Source organism: Colius striatus, chromosome 7, assembly GCF_028858725.1.
Source record: "Colius striatus isolate bColStr4 chromosome 7, bColStr4.1.hap1, whole genome shotgun sequence".
NCBI classification, from domain to species: Eukaryota; Metazoa; Chordata; class Aves; order Coliiformes; family Coliidae; genus Colius; species Colius striatus.
The window spans coordinates 36,901,619-36,915,041 of record NC_084765.1 but is presented as its reverse complement, the minus strand read 5'-3'; the positions used below and the strand labels follow the sequence as shown (position 1 = coordinate 36,915,041).

The 13,423-nt window shown below is 42.0% G+C and overlaps 1 protein-coding gene across 4 annotated transcripts in view; it reads right to left on the bottom strand.

Moving 5' to 3' along the window:
- Window positions 1-13,423, bottom strand: part of CEMIP (cell migration inducing hyaluronidase 1) — a 114,190-nt gene that overhangs the window by 19,392 nt on the left and 81,375 nt on the right. For all 4 annotated transcript variants that reach the window (XM_062000058.1, XM_062000057.1, XM_062000059.1 and 1 more), the window contains 6 exons: window positions 12,388-12,563; window positions 11,634-11,843; window positions 6,193-6,398; window positions 2,544-2,613; window positions 1,562-1,690; window positions 639-724 (listed from right to left, as the gene is read on the bottom strand). In XM_062000058.1, the coding sequence (XP_061856042.1) occupies window positions 639-724; window positions 1,562-1,690; window positions 2,544-2,613; window positions 6,193-6,398; window positions 11,634-11,843; window positions 12,388-12,563 (877 nt within the window). The remainder of the gene's footprint in view (window positions 1-638; window positions 725-1,561; window positions 1,691-2,543; window positions 2,614-6,192; window positions 6,399-11,633; window positions 11,844-12,387; window positions 12,564-13,423) is intronic.

The window sequence follows — 13,423 nt, the reverse complement described above, 5'->3', positions numbered from 1 at the left end:
AGCCACATGGTAGGTTTGCTACTACAATATCCTCTCTAGCTTTCCAGTATCTCCAAATGATTCCATTATGCCACACAGAGGCTGCACATGGTAGCAGGGCTGAGGGATTGCTCTGTGTATCGTAATGTAATTATTATTACACTGTCAGATTCAGAACCAGGCAGCAATTTGAAATCAAAGTGTGAGTTTCACCACATAAGCACTTGCTGTTCAAGCAGATCCTAAAAGAATGAAGAAAATCAACAACATTTCCAGGAAATACTTTCCTGTCTTATTCCTGGGAAACTGTTGCAGCAAGTTCAGCCCAGTGGGGCTATTGACCAGACAGCATTTAATTTTCTTGCTTATCTCAAAAAAGCCCAAAAGAGTCAGTGGAATGCTCTAGACTAGATGTATCGTCCATAGCAGCTCAGCTCAGAGCTGAAAAGCAAGGACAAAGACAGAAGAGTGTGGGTGCTGGGGGTCTTTTGGGAAGGTAATGGAGAAGATAAAGTTATAAAGAGGTAAATCTAAGTGAAGATCTTTCCTCAATAACAGTCATCCCAAAGATACTTGTGAGCTTCTCTGGGGGCAATTGCATAGCTTTCAGTCAGTGCTGTAGAGAAGTGTTTTCCAAACCAAACTGCAAAGCACTTTACCTCCCAGAAATCAGTGTCAGGATAGGTCTTTTGTCCTTGGCGGAGGCTGGAGTGGTTTTAACACCGTTATCAATGATCATTCCAGCCTAAAAGAAAAGAGGAATGCAGTATTACAGTATGTTTATATAGCCTACAGTTCTTTCCACCTCCAGTGTCTACCTCTTTTTTGTTCTAAGCCAAAGTCACTTACACAATCCTAATAACAGTCTTTGTTAGTAGCACGTGAAACTGAGGGCTGCCAGAACTACCCAGACTTGCATATAGCCCCTAAAATTGATGCAGATTTACAGAACCTACACCTCTCTGATAAATGCATGTATCCCCATACACATAAACACCTTGCTTCCATCTAAAGCACACAGTAACAGCACATACAGCTCCACAGCATGGCCTGCTAAGGGTAAATAAGTAAAGACAAGGTGATTACAAAATCATAAAATTACAGAATCATTTAATTTGGAAAAGACTTTTAAGATTATCAAGTCCAGCCATAACTACTCTCACTACCAGATCATAAATTCTCTTCCTGCAGTCTTCTGCTTCAGATTAGACATAGTGGCCTGTATTTATCCCTCTAGGAGTTGTTCATTTAATTGCTAACATTGGCAGTTGAGGTCTATAATTACACAAGCTGCCAATAGATGCTCCTGGAGGCACTATTTTAGGAGTGCAGAAGTAGAGAAGCAGCCTGGGCAGAGAGAAGAGCCTCTCTGAACGCCCAAGAGCCAAGTGAAGCGAGTGCTGGCTGTCTTGAAGAGCTCCTACAGCAGCACACAAGCTGCTTTATCCACAGACACAAACAAGCTTGCAGTAACTTTTAGTGAAACAGAAAGCACAGGCATTAATAGCTTGCAGACCCAAAGAGCTGGATGGGGAAGCTGGTGTTTTTGTCAGGGCAGTGTTCCCGTTGCGTGCAGACTCACCCGGTAGTTGGAATGCGCACGGTTGTTGGAGAATTTCCCCATCGGCATGTGCTCCGAGTAGCCAGGGGAATACATGCCTGCCGAGGGCCCTGTTGGCACGTGGTGCAGAACAAACCAAAAGCCTGTTTCCTGAGAAAGAGAAGGGGCATTGAGGCTTTGCTTGAACTTCTTTGCTGGTCTACATTAGCCCAAGGATTTATCAGTAAAGCCTCAAGACGTAAGCCAGAAGATTTCAGGACAAATCACAGCTAGCAGCACTAACCTGTACAACTACATGCACCAAAGAGCTTAACACACACATCCATTCATATTCACACTCCTGCATCTTCAAGGTGCCCTAAATCAAGTTTTGACATCTATATTGAAGGTACACATGAGACTTTTGAAATCCATAACACACACACACAGATATCCTCTTATCTCTTCATGTGTGGATCTTAAAAACTAGATCATTTTTGCTTAGTTGTCTAAAAAATTATCTATGAGCTCGAATCCAGGTACTCAAATTTGGAAGCTTTGGAAAGACCATATCTCTTTGTGTAAGGCTTGGTTTGCTTGTTTATTTGTCTTAGCAGGAAAATAAAGGCTTCTGATATGACCAGGAATCCCAGTGGAATTAGCATTAGTGCTGATTGTAATTTCAGAGCACCATTACTGCAGTGCAATAAACAGAGTCATTGCCAAAGACTTCGCTGGGAATCCACAGACACATTTATTTCATTTATTCAGGCTGCACATAGGCTAGGAATTTTTGTTAAAGCCATCTAGCTCTAGAAACAGCAAGGGTCAAGAAGCATGGAGCAAGAGGAGAAGCACTGTTTTTTTACCAGCAGTACTAGTCACATTCGTATATATCTGCCTCAGTCAAGCAGTCTCAAAAATGCACGTGTAATAGAAACAAGTTTTATTGTAGCAAGAGCCTCACTCTTGCAGATCTGTAACTGGTCTGAGTTTTTACCAAATAAGAAACTTCTGCACTCACTTCAGATCCTGCAGCTGCACAGTTTATAAGGTTGTTGTGAGGGTTGGCTATCCAGAAGGTGGATACAGCACTGTAAGTCAGGAAAACAAAGAATGACATGAAAATGACACTTTAAGCACACACCAGAGTCACCAATCCACTCCCCCAGTACAGGCAGAGCCCATAGCTTCCCAGAGAAGGGAACCTGCCTAGAATGCAAAGGATTTGGGTTTTTTTTTCTCTTTCTTTTCTGACACCACGTGTCCCTTTTCAATTTGACAGAGAGCATGGCCTTATCTCTTAAAACATCGAGTATTAAATGAGGAATTTTGACTGCAATTCCAAGCCTTCTATGAAGCTGTCAGATGTCAATTATGTTTTATGATAAGGTAAATACGTTGTTGCACAAGTCACAGAAAAGAACTTCGCCCCTAGATAAGATGTCAGGTTCATTAGAGACTTGTTTAATCAAGGGACCCAACAAATTGCCTCTTAAAGGCCTTCCAAATATACCCCGGTGCCTGCCTTTTCCTAGAGCTGCTGTGATTCATTAACTTTATTTGCTCCCACCCTCTTATTCATTTCTTTTGGGACAAAACGACTCCATTTGTCTAATGCACATAAAAGACTCTTAATTGAAAGACTCACATCAAGGCAGAAAGATCAATCCATCATTGTCCATCCTGTGGCATACAGCACTCATTAACCAACAGGCACATGAACTTTGGGAGGAAAACATCCAGAGCTTGCAACCAGCAGACAAACTCCCTAAACTTACTGGTGAGATTTGTTCTCCTGCAGAGGATGAGCCTACAGAAGCCTTATTTCTATTTTAATCTTGCTATGAAGGACTTCACAGGGGCTTTAGGACTTCACAGGGGCTTTAGGCCAACTGATGTTGCTGGCCTAAGATGAAGTTCCATTTGTGCTACTTGATCGTGAAAACATTGCAAAATTCTTCTGTTTCGGTCATGGAAAGAAACAATTTGAGACTATTTATAGACTACCTCCTGCTACACAGGCAAGGGCATGGACATTCTATTTCCACATTGACCTGACTTTCAGCCCAATCCTGCTCCTCAGAGCCACGTGGCAGGTTACTGTGTCATTTGGCACAATCCTATTGTCTCAATTTTTGGCAGCAGCTGCCTGCCTCTTCCAAGGCGATGGAGTTGCAGCCGGTGCCCACCCCCCAGCCCTGCACTGGTTGCCTTGACCAGTAACCCCAGGGTTAGTGTATAAGGTACTCATGTTCTTGCAGGTTGGATGAGACCAGTGCAAAACCTCTGATCAAACCTTGAATTCTTTTCTAAAGGAGGATGTGGCAGATCAGAGTGCCATAGGGCCTTCTCATTAGACATCAGCCTATCATTCCTAATGAGTTTTCACAGAACACGCTTCAAAATGACATAAAATATGTCCCTCTGACTATTAAACGGATTATCAGTGGAAAACAAGCACAATGGCTGATTAACTCTTATTTTATGAATGGAGACATTAAGTGTAATTTATAAACAAACACAGATGTGAAAAAAACCCCAGAAAGCATTGCATGAATTCATCTCTTCCTCTTGCCAAGCTAAAAATATGTTTCTTTGGACAAAACCCCAGTTTGTTCTGAGGACAGAATGGGTGATACAGATACTGTCTCAGCAGAATGAGAGTATGTCCAAATCAAAGAAATCCCCTTAAGATTTTTAGCTGTTAGGCATAAATCACCTGACTGATGAGATTTCTGTCTTATTTTCATGACAGAAGTCTGTCTCCAGAGATTTTTTCATTGACTTTTGGAGGAGTCAGAAATGTAGAGGGGTTTTTAGTGTAGATTTCCTCCCTCTCTTCAATTACAGCAGAATAGATTCCTGAAGAAAAATCTGGACTATGGGCAGAGGTGTTCCTGACTCCCAGTAGCTTCAATACAGCACCAATGCTCTGTGGTCTCAAGACAAATCTTCACCATGGAAGACCACCCATTCTGTTGCACAGGGATCTTGTCCTCCAGATGATCCACCATCAATTTAAACTCCTAAAGGTAAGCTTGGCATTCAACTTTTAATGGAAGACACTCTGAAAAAACTGTGGTTCCACAGATCTACTCAAGACCACTTGCTACGCTGCCTGGACTACAGCTGGGGATTTGTTTGCCTGGCTGATAAGGACAAAGGTTTTATTTAAGTTTACTATTCTCTCAAGAAGAGTTTGGGGGATGTGGGAAGAAAAAGTGAGCTAGTTAGCTGCCTGATATTCATAAAAAATGAAGAGGTTCCCTGAATAGCCAGTAATTAGCAACAAAATCATACTCCTAGGTTGTGCACCTTGACTTTTGGGTAGAAAAGCAGCTGAAAAAGTCATGGAAAGAAGGGCTAGAATGGCCATCAGGAGCTCACTGAGTCCATACTCCACCTTATGACAGGCTCAACTCCAACTACAATATTTGTGACTGGCATTTCTCTAACCTGGGCTTAAAATTAGTGCTGGTAAAGAATCCATGAATTCCTCTAAGAAAATATTCTAATGCTTAACTGTGTGCCAAGCTGATTATGTTTCTTTTATACACCTGTGTTTTTTTTCTACAAAACAATGGAACTTTAAAAAGAACATGTAAAAATCCATTCTAATTGCAAATGCTTCTATAATCCTCATCTAAACCCCAGCTGGCAGGTCTGCAAGGACACTTAAAGGAAAAGATCTTGTGAAAAGAGAACTGAACAGCATTAGGTATTTTTCAAGGTTAATGCATTAGGTATTTTTCAAGCTTAATTCCAATTCTATTATAAACTGTATTTGTCATATCATTTTGGATTCACTCCACAGTTTGGTCAGACTGTTAATTAATGCTTAATGCTAATGCCATATCATTAAACAAAGTGATTTCTGAATTAATGGGAGTATTTTCAAAATCAGCTACCATTTGGAATGAGCAGGAATGCCAGGACACAGCCTGTTTTGAACTTAGCAGCTTTTTACTGAGCCATTGGGATCAAGGCTCCATAAGGCACAAAGCATCGCTGTATGCTTTGAAAAAGAGCTTTTCAATATCTGAGGTAGGAGCCATCTCAACTGACTTTATGCTAAAAATGAAAATTACATGTTTAGTGTGTAGGCATCTGAATAAGCACAAGTATAAAGGTCCAAAAATGAGTACTCTCCCAACCTTTGTAGCCTGCAGCATCCATCTCTACAGACAGCTACATGATACTGAGAGACCTGAGACTGTTTAGCCTTGAAAAGTGAAGACTGAGAGGGGACCTTAACAATTCTTATAAATACCTAAAGGGGAGTGTCAAGAAGATGGGGCTGATCTTTTCTCTGTAGTGGCCAGGGACAGGACAAGAGGTAATGGGCACAAACTGGAACAAAGGATATTCCATTCGAACATGAGGAAAAACCAATCTCCTGTGAAGGTGAGGGAGCCCTGGCACAGGCTGCCCAGGGAGGGTGTGGAGGGTCCTGCTCTGGAGGTTTCCAAACCCACCTGGACACATTCCTGTGTGACCTGATCAAAGGGAACCTGCTTTAGCAGGGGATTGGACTGGATGATCTTTAGAGGTCCCTTCCAACCCCCATCATCCCATGATTCTGTGAGACATAATTGTGTACACGTAAATGCTATCTTTTATCGCTAAGACCTGCAAAGAAAAGACAGGAGGAAAGTAAGGCTCCCACTCACCTACAGTCCTGCCTGGGTTTAGGGATGTACCCCGGGTAAGCCCCCTCTGTGATCTGCTTGCACATCCTGCTGTCCCGGTCAGAAGGGAGAAGAGTGCTGGCTTTCACAAGCAGTCCAAGGCAGTGATCAAACGTGTTGCGCTCTTCTGGTCCATCCTCCGTAAAGAAGCAATGGCCCAGTGCATCATAACCTACAACATCCTTCACCTGCATGTACAAAACAAAGGTCAGTGTTCAGGTTTCGTGCTCAGCCACTGCATAATAAGAAGTTGAAAGCAATGACACATGGGAACCTCAGTAACCTCTAGGACTCGGAGCGTCTAAGCGAAAACAAAAGATCACTCTCTGTTCTTAGGGCTTACATTCTAAGCAATAACTCCAACACTTGAATTTAATTAGGATTTGTCATCACCTAGGAAATATTCATTCCATTCTTTTGTCAGCCTATGAAATCAGAGACTGTCTTAGCATGAAGCTGGAAAAAACATGGAGCAGGGGGATAAAGGGAGGATGTTAGACGTTCAAATCACATCTGGGCTCATTCATCTTCAAGTGTAGTTACATGGGCAGCTACATAAAACACATCTAAAAAATGCAGCTGAGCTGACAAAATATTTTTTCAGGCTATCAGAGAGGCAGCAAGTTGTTTTCCAGAAAGGCTGGCTTGTTTTAGGTTTGACCTGATCCTTTTTTCCAAGTTGTTGACAGAAGCTTTACTTGACCCTGAGACAAATCAGCTGGTGTTAATCAATGCTGTTCAGGTTTTGGTTTGAATGTTGTGAAGATCAGGACACTGTTGTGTTGGACAGAACAACACCCATCACACCACTGAAAGGTCTGAGAAAACAATCACGGAAGCAGATTAAGGTGAATTTGAAGTCTAAAACTAGGACTGGCTGGGAATCAACAGCCTTCAGACACAACATGTCCAGCAAGTCAGGTGTTAGTGGATATGTCTGGGTAATGGAAAATTAATTTCAGGACTCCATTGTCCAGGTGAAGTGCTGGCCCTCTTGAGCTCTCTTTTTACTTTTCTCATCATCCATCACCCATCAACCTCCTTGGACACAGGAAACCTTCCTGGCAAATGTTAGCCTGACATCAATGCTTCTGATGAAACACTGACTGCCAAGGGGCAGAAAACAGTGTGAACTGAATAGAAGACCAATTCTTTATGGTGCCACTAAGAGTCCTGGGTGCTCAAGTGCCTGAATTACTTTTCATTCTCAAGGCCAGGAGCACCAATTTCAAATAAAATCCCCAGACTAGTGTTGAAATGATTACAAATATGTTTTCACATAAGAAAGAACACTTTGCTTGCCAAATCTATTACAAGCTTACATCTGCACACACATCTATTATGTATCATCCATGCTCCAGTGTAAATACCCAAATCTCTGGACATGAGTCATCACAGTAAATTAAACAAAGCTAAAATGACCTGCAAAGCTACCTCACTGAAATTTACTGCTAACTTCCCTGATTTAATTAGATGATAGTTTTTGCAAGGTTTAGGTTTCTTTATTTAGGTGTTAAACACAGGTACTTGACTGAAGTGTCCTTTCTTGGAAGAATGAATTGTCCCAGGAGAGTGACCTATCTTCAGAAGTTTTCCAAAAACTAAAGGAAGTCTTTTACCACAGAGATGTCAGAATTAAACAGAAACTGACACTGAGACCTATTAGTTTTGTCTCAGACAACAGTAATACTGGAAAGACACGTAGTAATGGTGCCGCAGCATTCAGATGATGGAAACCATTTCCCTAGAGAAATGTTAGACACTTTGTAGGACCATTTATCTTTCTGGCCAGTCAGCATAGCATTGCACCAGCACTGGGCTATGAAAATCTACAGTGAGCAGATTTCAGCTGGGGTAAAGCCCACCTCTGTGCACTGTCAGGAGCATTGCAGGGAAATGCCTCTCCTGGTACAGTGAGAGAGGAGCGAAGCAGAAAGAGGAATGTGCACTGGTAGAAGGGCTCAGAGACAGGAAACACCTCTTTGTTCTCCTAACTCATCATTGAAAGCCCACAGAATGAGATATCAGTCAGGGACATGGTCTCTAACGCATTTGTCACCTTGCATTTGGCTGATTACTTTCCCCATATCCATCTCTCGGTCAGCTTAGGCTTAGCTTCCTGTGTGTGTTTTCATGCATAAGCCAAGTACTGAAATGCTTGGATAGCAAACTAGATCCGTGTTCCAAAATCACTTTTCCAATGTATTTAATATTTTATTTGATTAAAACCTTCCTGATAGTCCACAATCTTACTTTAATCATGAGTCATTTATGGCCAGATAATATCCTCATGGTAGAAAACCTGCTGGATTAATATAGTTGGATTCATAAAAGCAGATACTACTGAAGTAGTTAGATGGAACAACTTTTTATTCCATGAAATACACATCTGTCCCGTATTCTGCCAGTCTGTTTATTAATCTCCACTTAATTTCCCTCCTCGGTGGCTGTTTCTATTTTAGCTTGCACACTGGGATCTAGTGGAGAGAGTGGGAATCAGAGCAAAGTTTCACCCCTTGGCATAACTAGGTGGTTTTTCTGGCTGATATATTAAAGAAAACATTGGTCAATTATTGCATTTAAAGCAATAATTGTGGTGAGAAAATAATTTCTTCAGATTTGTTTCCAGAAGCACCCTCTGTGCCCTCAAGTGAACACAAATTTCCAGGCAAATGCAGAAGAGCTCATCATAGAAGTGAGCTAATGTTGAGATAGTGACTTTTATCACACTTTACAGACCCCTAGAAAAACCCTTCTGTCATCAGGAATAACTGGACACTTTTTTCTCCTAGTGCATTCAGTATGAATATCTCTGAAGTGACATGAGAAAAGTGATAGTAAAGCAAGCAGGAAAGTCTGTATGCAAATTATAAGCTTCCTTTAACAACAATTAAAAGCAACTGATGCCCCTCTCCCATTTGTTAAAGCATTTGTGCAAGTACTCAACAATAGTCATCCCAGAAACCCCTCTGAAATCAATAGCCTCATGTTAAGAATGTCATGAAGTACTGTGCTATGCTGAGGTTTAATAGCATAGCTAGATTTTTTTGTATGGCTATTTCCCAAATGTGATTTGTCCACATCATCAAGACAAATTTTCCCTCAGCAAAATATGCTTTGGATCTACCTGATCTCAGAGGGAATGAATGTTACCTGGGGAAAGGCAGAGTTCACCTCTGTTTGCACAAATGGTGCTCATGCATGTACAAACAGGCACTGTTTCCCAAGTAAGAAGATATGAGGCAACTAGGAAATATATAGAATAACTATGGTAATCATCAAAGACAGATATGGATGTCTGTGAATCTATCTGGAGCATAAGGAAGAGTAATGGAAAGAAAATAGGGTTGGAAAGCAGATGCAGAGATTGTGGTGGGATCACCTGATGAAGCAAGGCATGGAGCTGCTTACTGCAGATGTCTATCAGACAGCAATGAAACAACATTTAAGTGATGCAACTTTCGGAGCGTGTCTTCTGTGATGCAACTGAATAAATTTGTTCAGGTTGCTTTTATCGTTTTCTTTTAATCTGTCAGTGATAATTATATTATTAAAAACAAACAGGTAAAATGTTGAGAGTAGAGTTTAGTATTATCCCATCTTGATAAATTATAATCATCAGGGAGTAAGTTCTTGGCTAATATTTCAGACTATGTGCTCTAAATTCTAAGATTTCTCTTGGGTACCTTGTCATGGAGGCGAAACGCTGTCATTTAGGGAATTGTGGCTGTTGAGTAACAGCAAGAGAATCAAGTTGCCTTCATCGGCCTCTCTAAATTTCATCATTCCACTTAGTCTGGAAGAGCCTGAGCACATGGTTCCCTATGCCATGGATCCCCCAAGGCACAGCTGACACTTGGAGGAAGCACAAGAGACAGAACTCTTTCCAAATGCTCTACATGAACCCATTTGTCTGACCAATAAGAAAAAGGTCAGGCTCTGGGTATTTGGTTTGGCAATTATTTATCAACAGGGAATGAAGATCTCACCTTAGATCCAAAACCAGGGCTTTAGTTGGTCTGCAGCTCAGCAACAGCTGTGTAACCTCCGTGCAGCCATTGGTAACAGCCCATGATGGTGTGACAAATGAATCCCACAAGGCTGCCCTTCCACTCTGTACACTAATCATATACTGAGCCCCTGTACTGGTGACTTTGAATTGAGAAGATGACATATGACTCCAAATGCCTCATATAATTTATATAGTAGAATGTCTTTTTCTTTCTTCAGAAGCCATGTTCACTTGGTAAGTTTTTAGGATCACTTTATAAACTTAGAAGGACAGAGGTCAAAACCAAAGCCTCAGGTTCATAAATAGCAGATAAAAGCTGCTCTGCTTCTGGAGCAGTAATTTCAATGCCCTCTCTTCAACTTCTGTGCATTTTAATTATGCCTGTGTCCTTCCCTTCCAACGTTGCCACTTTTAGAGGCTTTAGCCTCCAGTCCTTGCCAAAAGGAAGCCTGCAAGACAAAGCCCTCCATATGCTGGTCAGTAAGGAGGAAAGCACTCATAATCAAGGAAAGGGCAAAATCATGCCTTAGCTAGGTTTGAAAGCAAAGGAAAATAGACTCTTACAGGTTGCTGTATGAGACAGTATGGCAACCTCAAAAGAGTGGATATGAATTCCTAATGCACAATGAGCATCCCGGTTACAACTGCAAAGACACATCTTCTCTTAAAAGTCTGTTATGTGTGGTTGCAGGGCTCTCAGCTGTACAAATATTCCTCCTTGGGACTCTAATAGACTTCTTTACTTTTGTCATACACTGTGATCTTACAGAATGGTTGTGAGTCCTTTGCCTACAGAAATCTTGTCATTGCAAGACTTTGCATTCAATCTGATTCTTGTGGAAAAGCATCTAGTTAAACCTGATTATTTCACACTTTTAGCAGCTCTGCTTTTGGGATAGATATCTGCACATTTTCTGAATATGGGTGAGGGGAAGCCATCAAAAGGAGAAAAAGACTGGAGAAGGCCAGTCTTCAGGATGCTCAGTAAGGTAATATTGTTTTCCCTCTGCATCCTTATTCCAGCCTACATCTGGAGAGAATCTGAATGTGTTCTTACTACCTCTGGTGTGCTGTAAACTTGTCTGGTAAACTCACATCTTTTCATGGATTTATCTTAAAGATTTATCCTTGTTTTGGAGAGCAACTCTGACAAGTCAGAGCTCTGCAAGTGCTTAATGTTGTGAATGGCATTACAAACACAAACCTTGATTACAGGAAAGATGAAGAACATTGAAACCTTCTGATTATCCCTTTTAAATAGCAATCTCTTTGTCTATAGATAGATCCAACTACTCATTAGAGATGGGCTGGGCTGCAGACATTGCTGCACACAGGCAAAAGCTCTGCCTGCTCTGAGTCACACAGTGTCTACAGAGCCTCCCTCTCTAAGGCAGACACTGGGGCTTCTTACCAGTAAACCATTGGATCCATGGACGGTGACACAGCGGGAGAAGGTATGGTGGATGGAGACATCCTTCACGTATGTTGGAGGGTTGTAACCTCCTTTCTCATCCACATCTCCAGCCATATGGAAGTGAATTGGGTAATGTCCCATCGTCTGCTGGCCCATATATTTCACTTCTAGGCCTTCAATATGGGTAGCTTTAAAATCAAGATCGATCTGGAGAAATACAAAACATCAGACAAGAAATATAAAAGACTGTTGAGGGCAAGAAGAAAGGAACTAAAGGGATAGGAAATGTTGTATGGTATCTACTAGAGAGATTTACTGTGTGCAAGGGAGTGTACTGCTGTGCAGCCAGAGAAAGGGTCAAGGTGGCTAAGGGGACCATCATTGCTCCTTCATCTCACCACTGCTGATCTCATCAATTACATTTCAATTAATTTTAGATGGAAAACCATCTGCATATAATATTTTCCATGAGGTTCAGTCAGCTGGGTTCAAATCAAACTCTTTGGGCTGAGCACCACCAGAATCTGTGGAAAACTGGGATCAGGATGTGGGGCCTTTATCTTGGCTGGCTGGCTGAGCAACATCTGCAGGAGCATGAGGTGCATGTCAAAGCCAAGAGACAGGCAGCAGGGTGGATCTGCTGTGCTGTGGGGAGACACTGCTCAATAGCTGACACCAGGGTTTGTTCTCTCTCTGCATCCTGGTTTCCTTGGTATGTGAAGGTGTAGCTGGGTGGAGGAAACTGCCCTACCTTGATGTGTCCCCCAAAGGTGTCGAAATCAAAGAAGGAGCATAACTTGCTGCTGTACTCATAGCACCTCCCCTCCATCTCGCCCATCACCACGATGTTGCGGCTCAGCAGCCCCACTTCTGCCCTCATGTCAACGCCATCAACAACTTCACCAATGTGGAGGTATGTTGCTTTCCCTAAAGGAAAAAGATCCAGTTTCAGAGTTACTCTGCCAATGTTGCTGTTTTCCCCTTGTGCTTCCTGTAATAATGAAAGCAGTAAGCGAATCAGCAAAATTGGTTGGCTGACTCCTCAAACAAGGGAGCACAGGTGTCAATGAAGTTGTTGCTGAGATATTTGCAATAGAGGAAGTGGGATTTTTGGTCTTATGTTGCTTCATTTAGCCAGTGAGTTAAACCAACAGTGTTAAGACAAAAACACATTTCTTATCTTAAAAAGAGATTGTGATCTTTCAAGGTCTTTTCACTTTGGATTACAATCAGCTGTGTGTGAACACCCAATGTAAAGAAAATTGATGGTATCGCCACTGAAAGTTCAAATCCTCAAGGTTAACACAGCACTTTCTGTAGCAAAACACTGGGAGCTGCTCAAATCCCATGGCACTACTCATGGGTGAGCACCAGTCTGATCTTGCTAACACTGTGGCTGTTAATCCAAGCAAGGAGAAGACTGGGCAGAAAGCTTTGTGGAAATTGTGGCTTAGGACAATTGCAACCCCTCATTCAGCTTCTGGGCTGCAAGTCCTCCTGCTGCCTGTCCTCCCAAACCTCTCAATTTTAGATCTGCCCACATGTCTCTGACTTGCTTTCAATGTTTCCCTATGCCCTGGTGTAGTTGGAATTGATGGGATCTTCCATCTATCCCAAGCCACATCTCCCTTTGCCAAGACACATTGCTCATAACCTCCGCACACACACCTGGCTCCATGGAAGGGTTAAAAGCACAAAAAGCTTTCCCTGGCCTGACCAGAAAGGAGTGAAATCCATGCAGTGCATATATCTTGAAAGTAAAATCATCTCTTTGCTGTAATTTCATT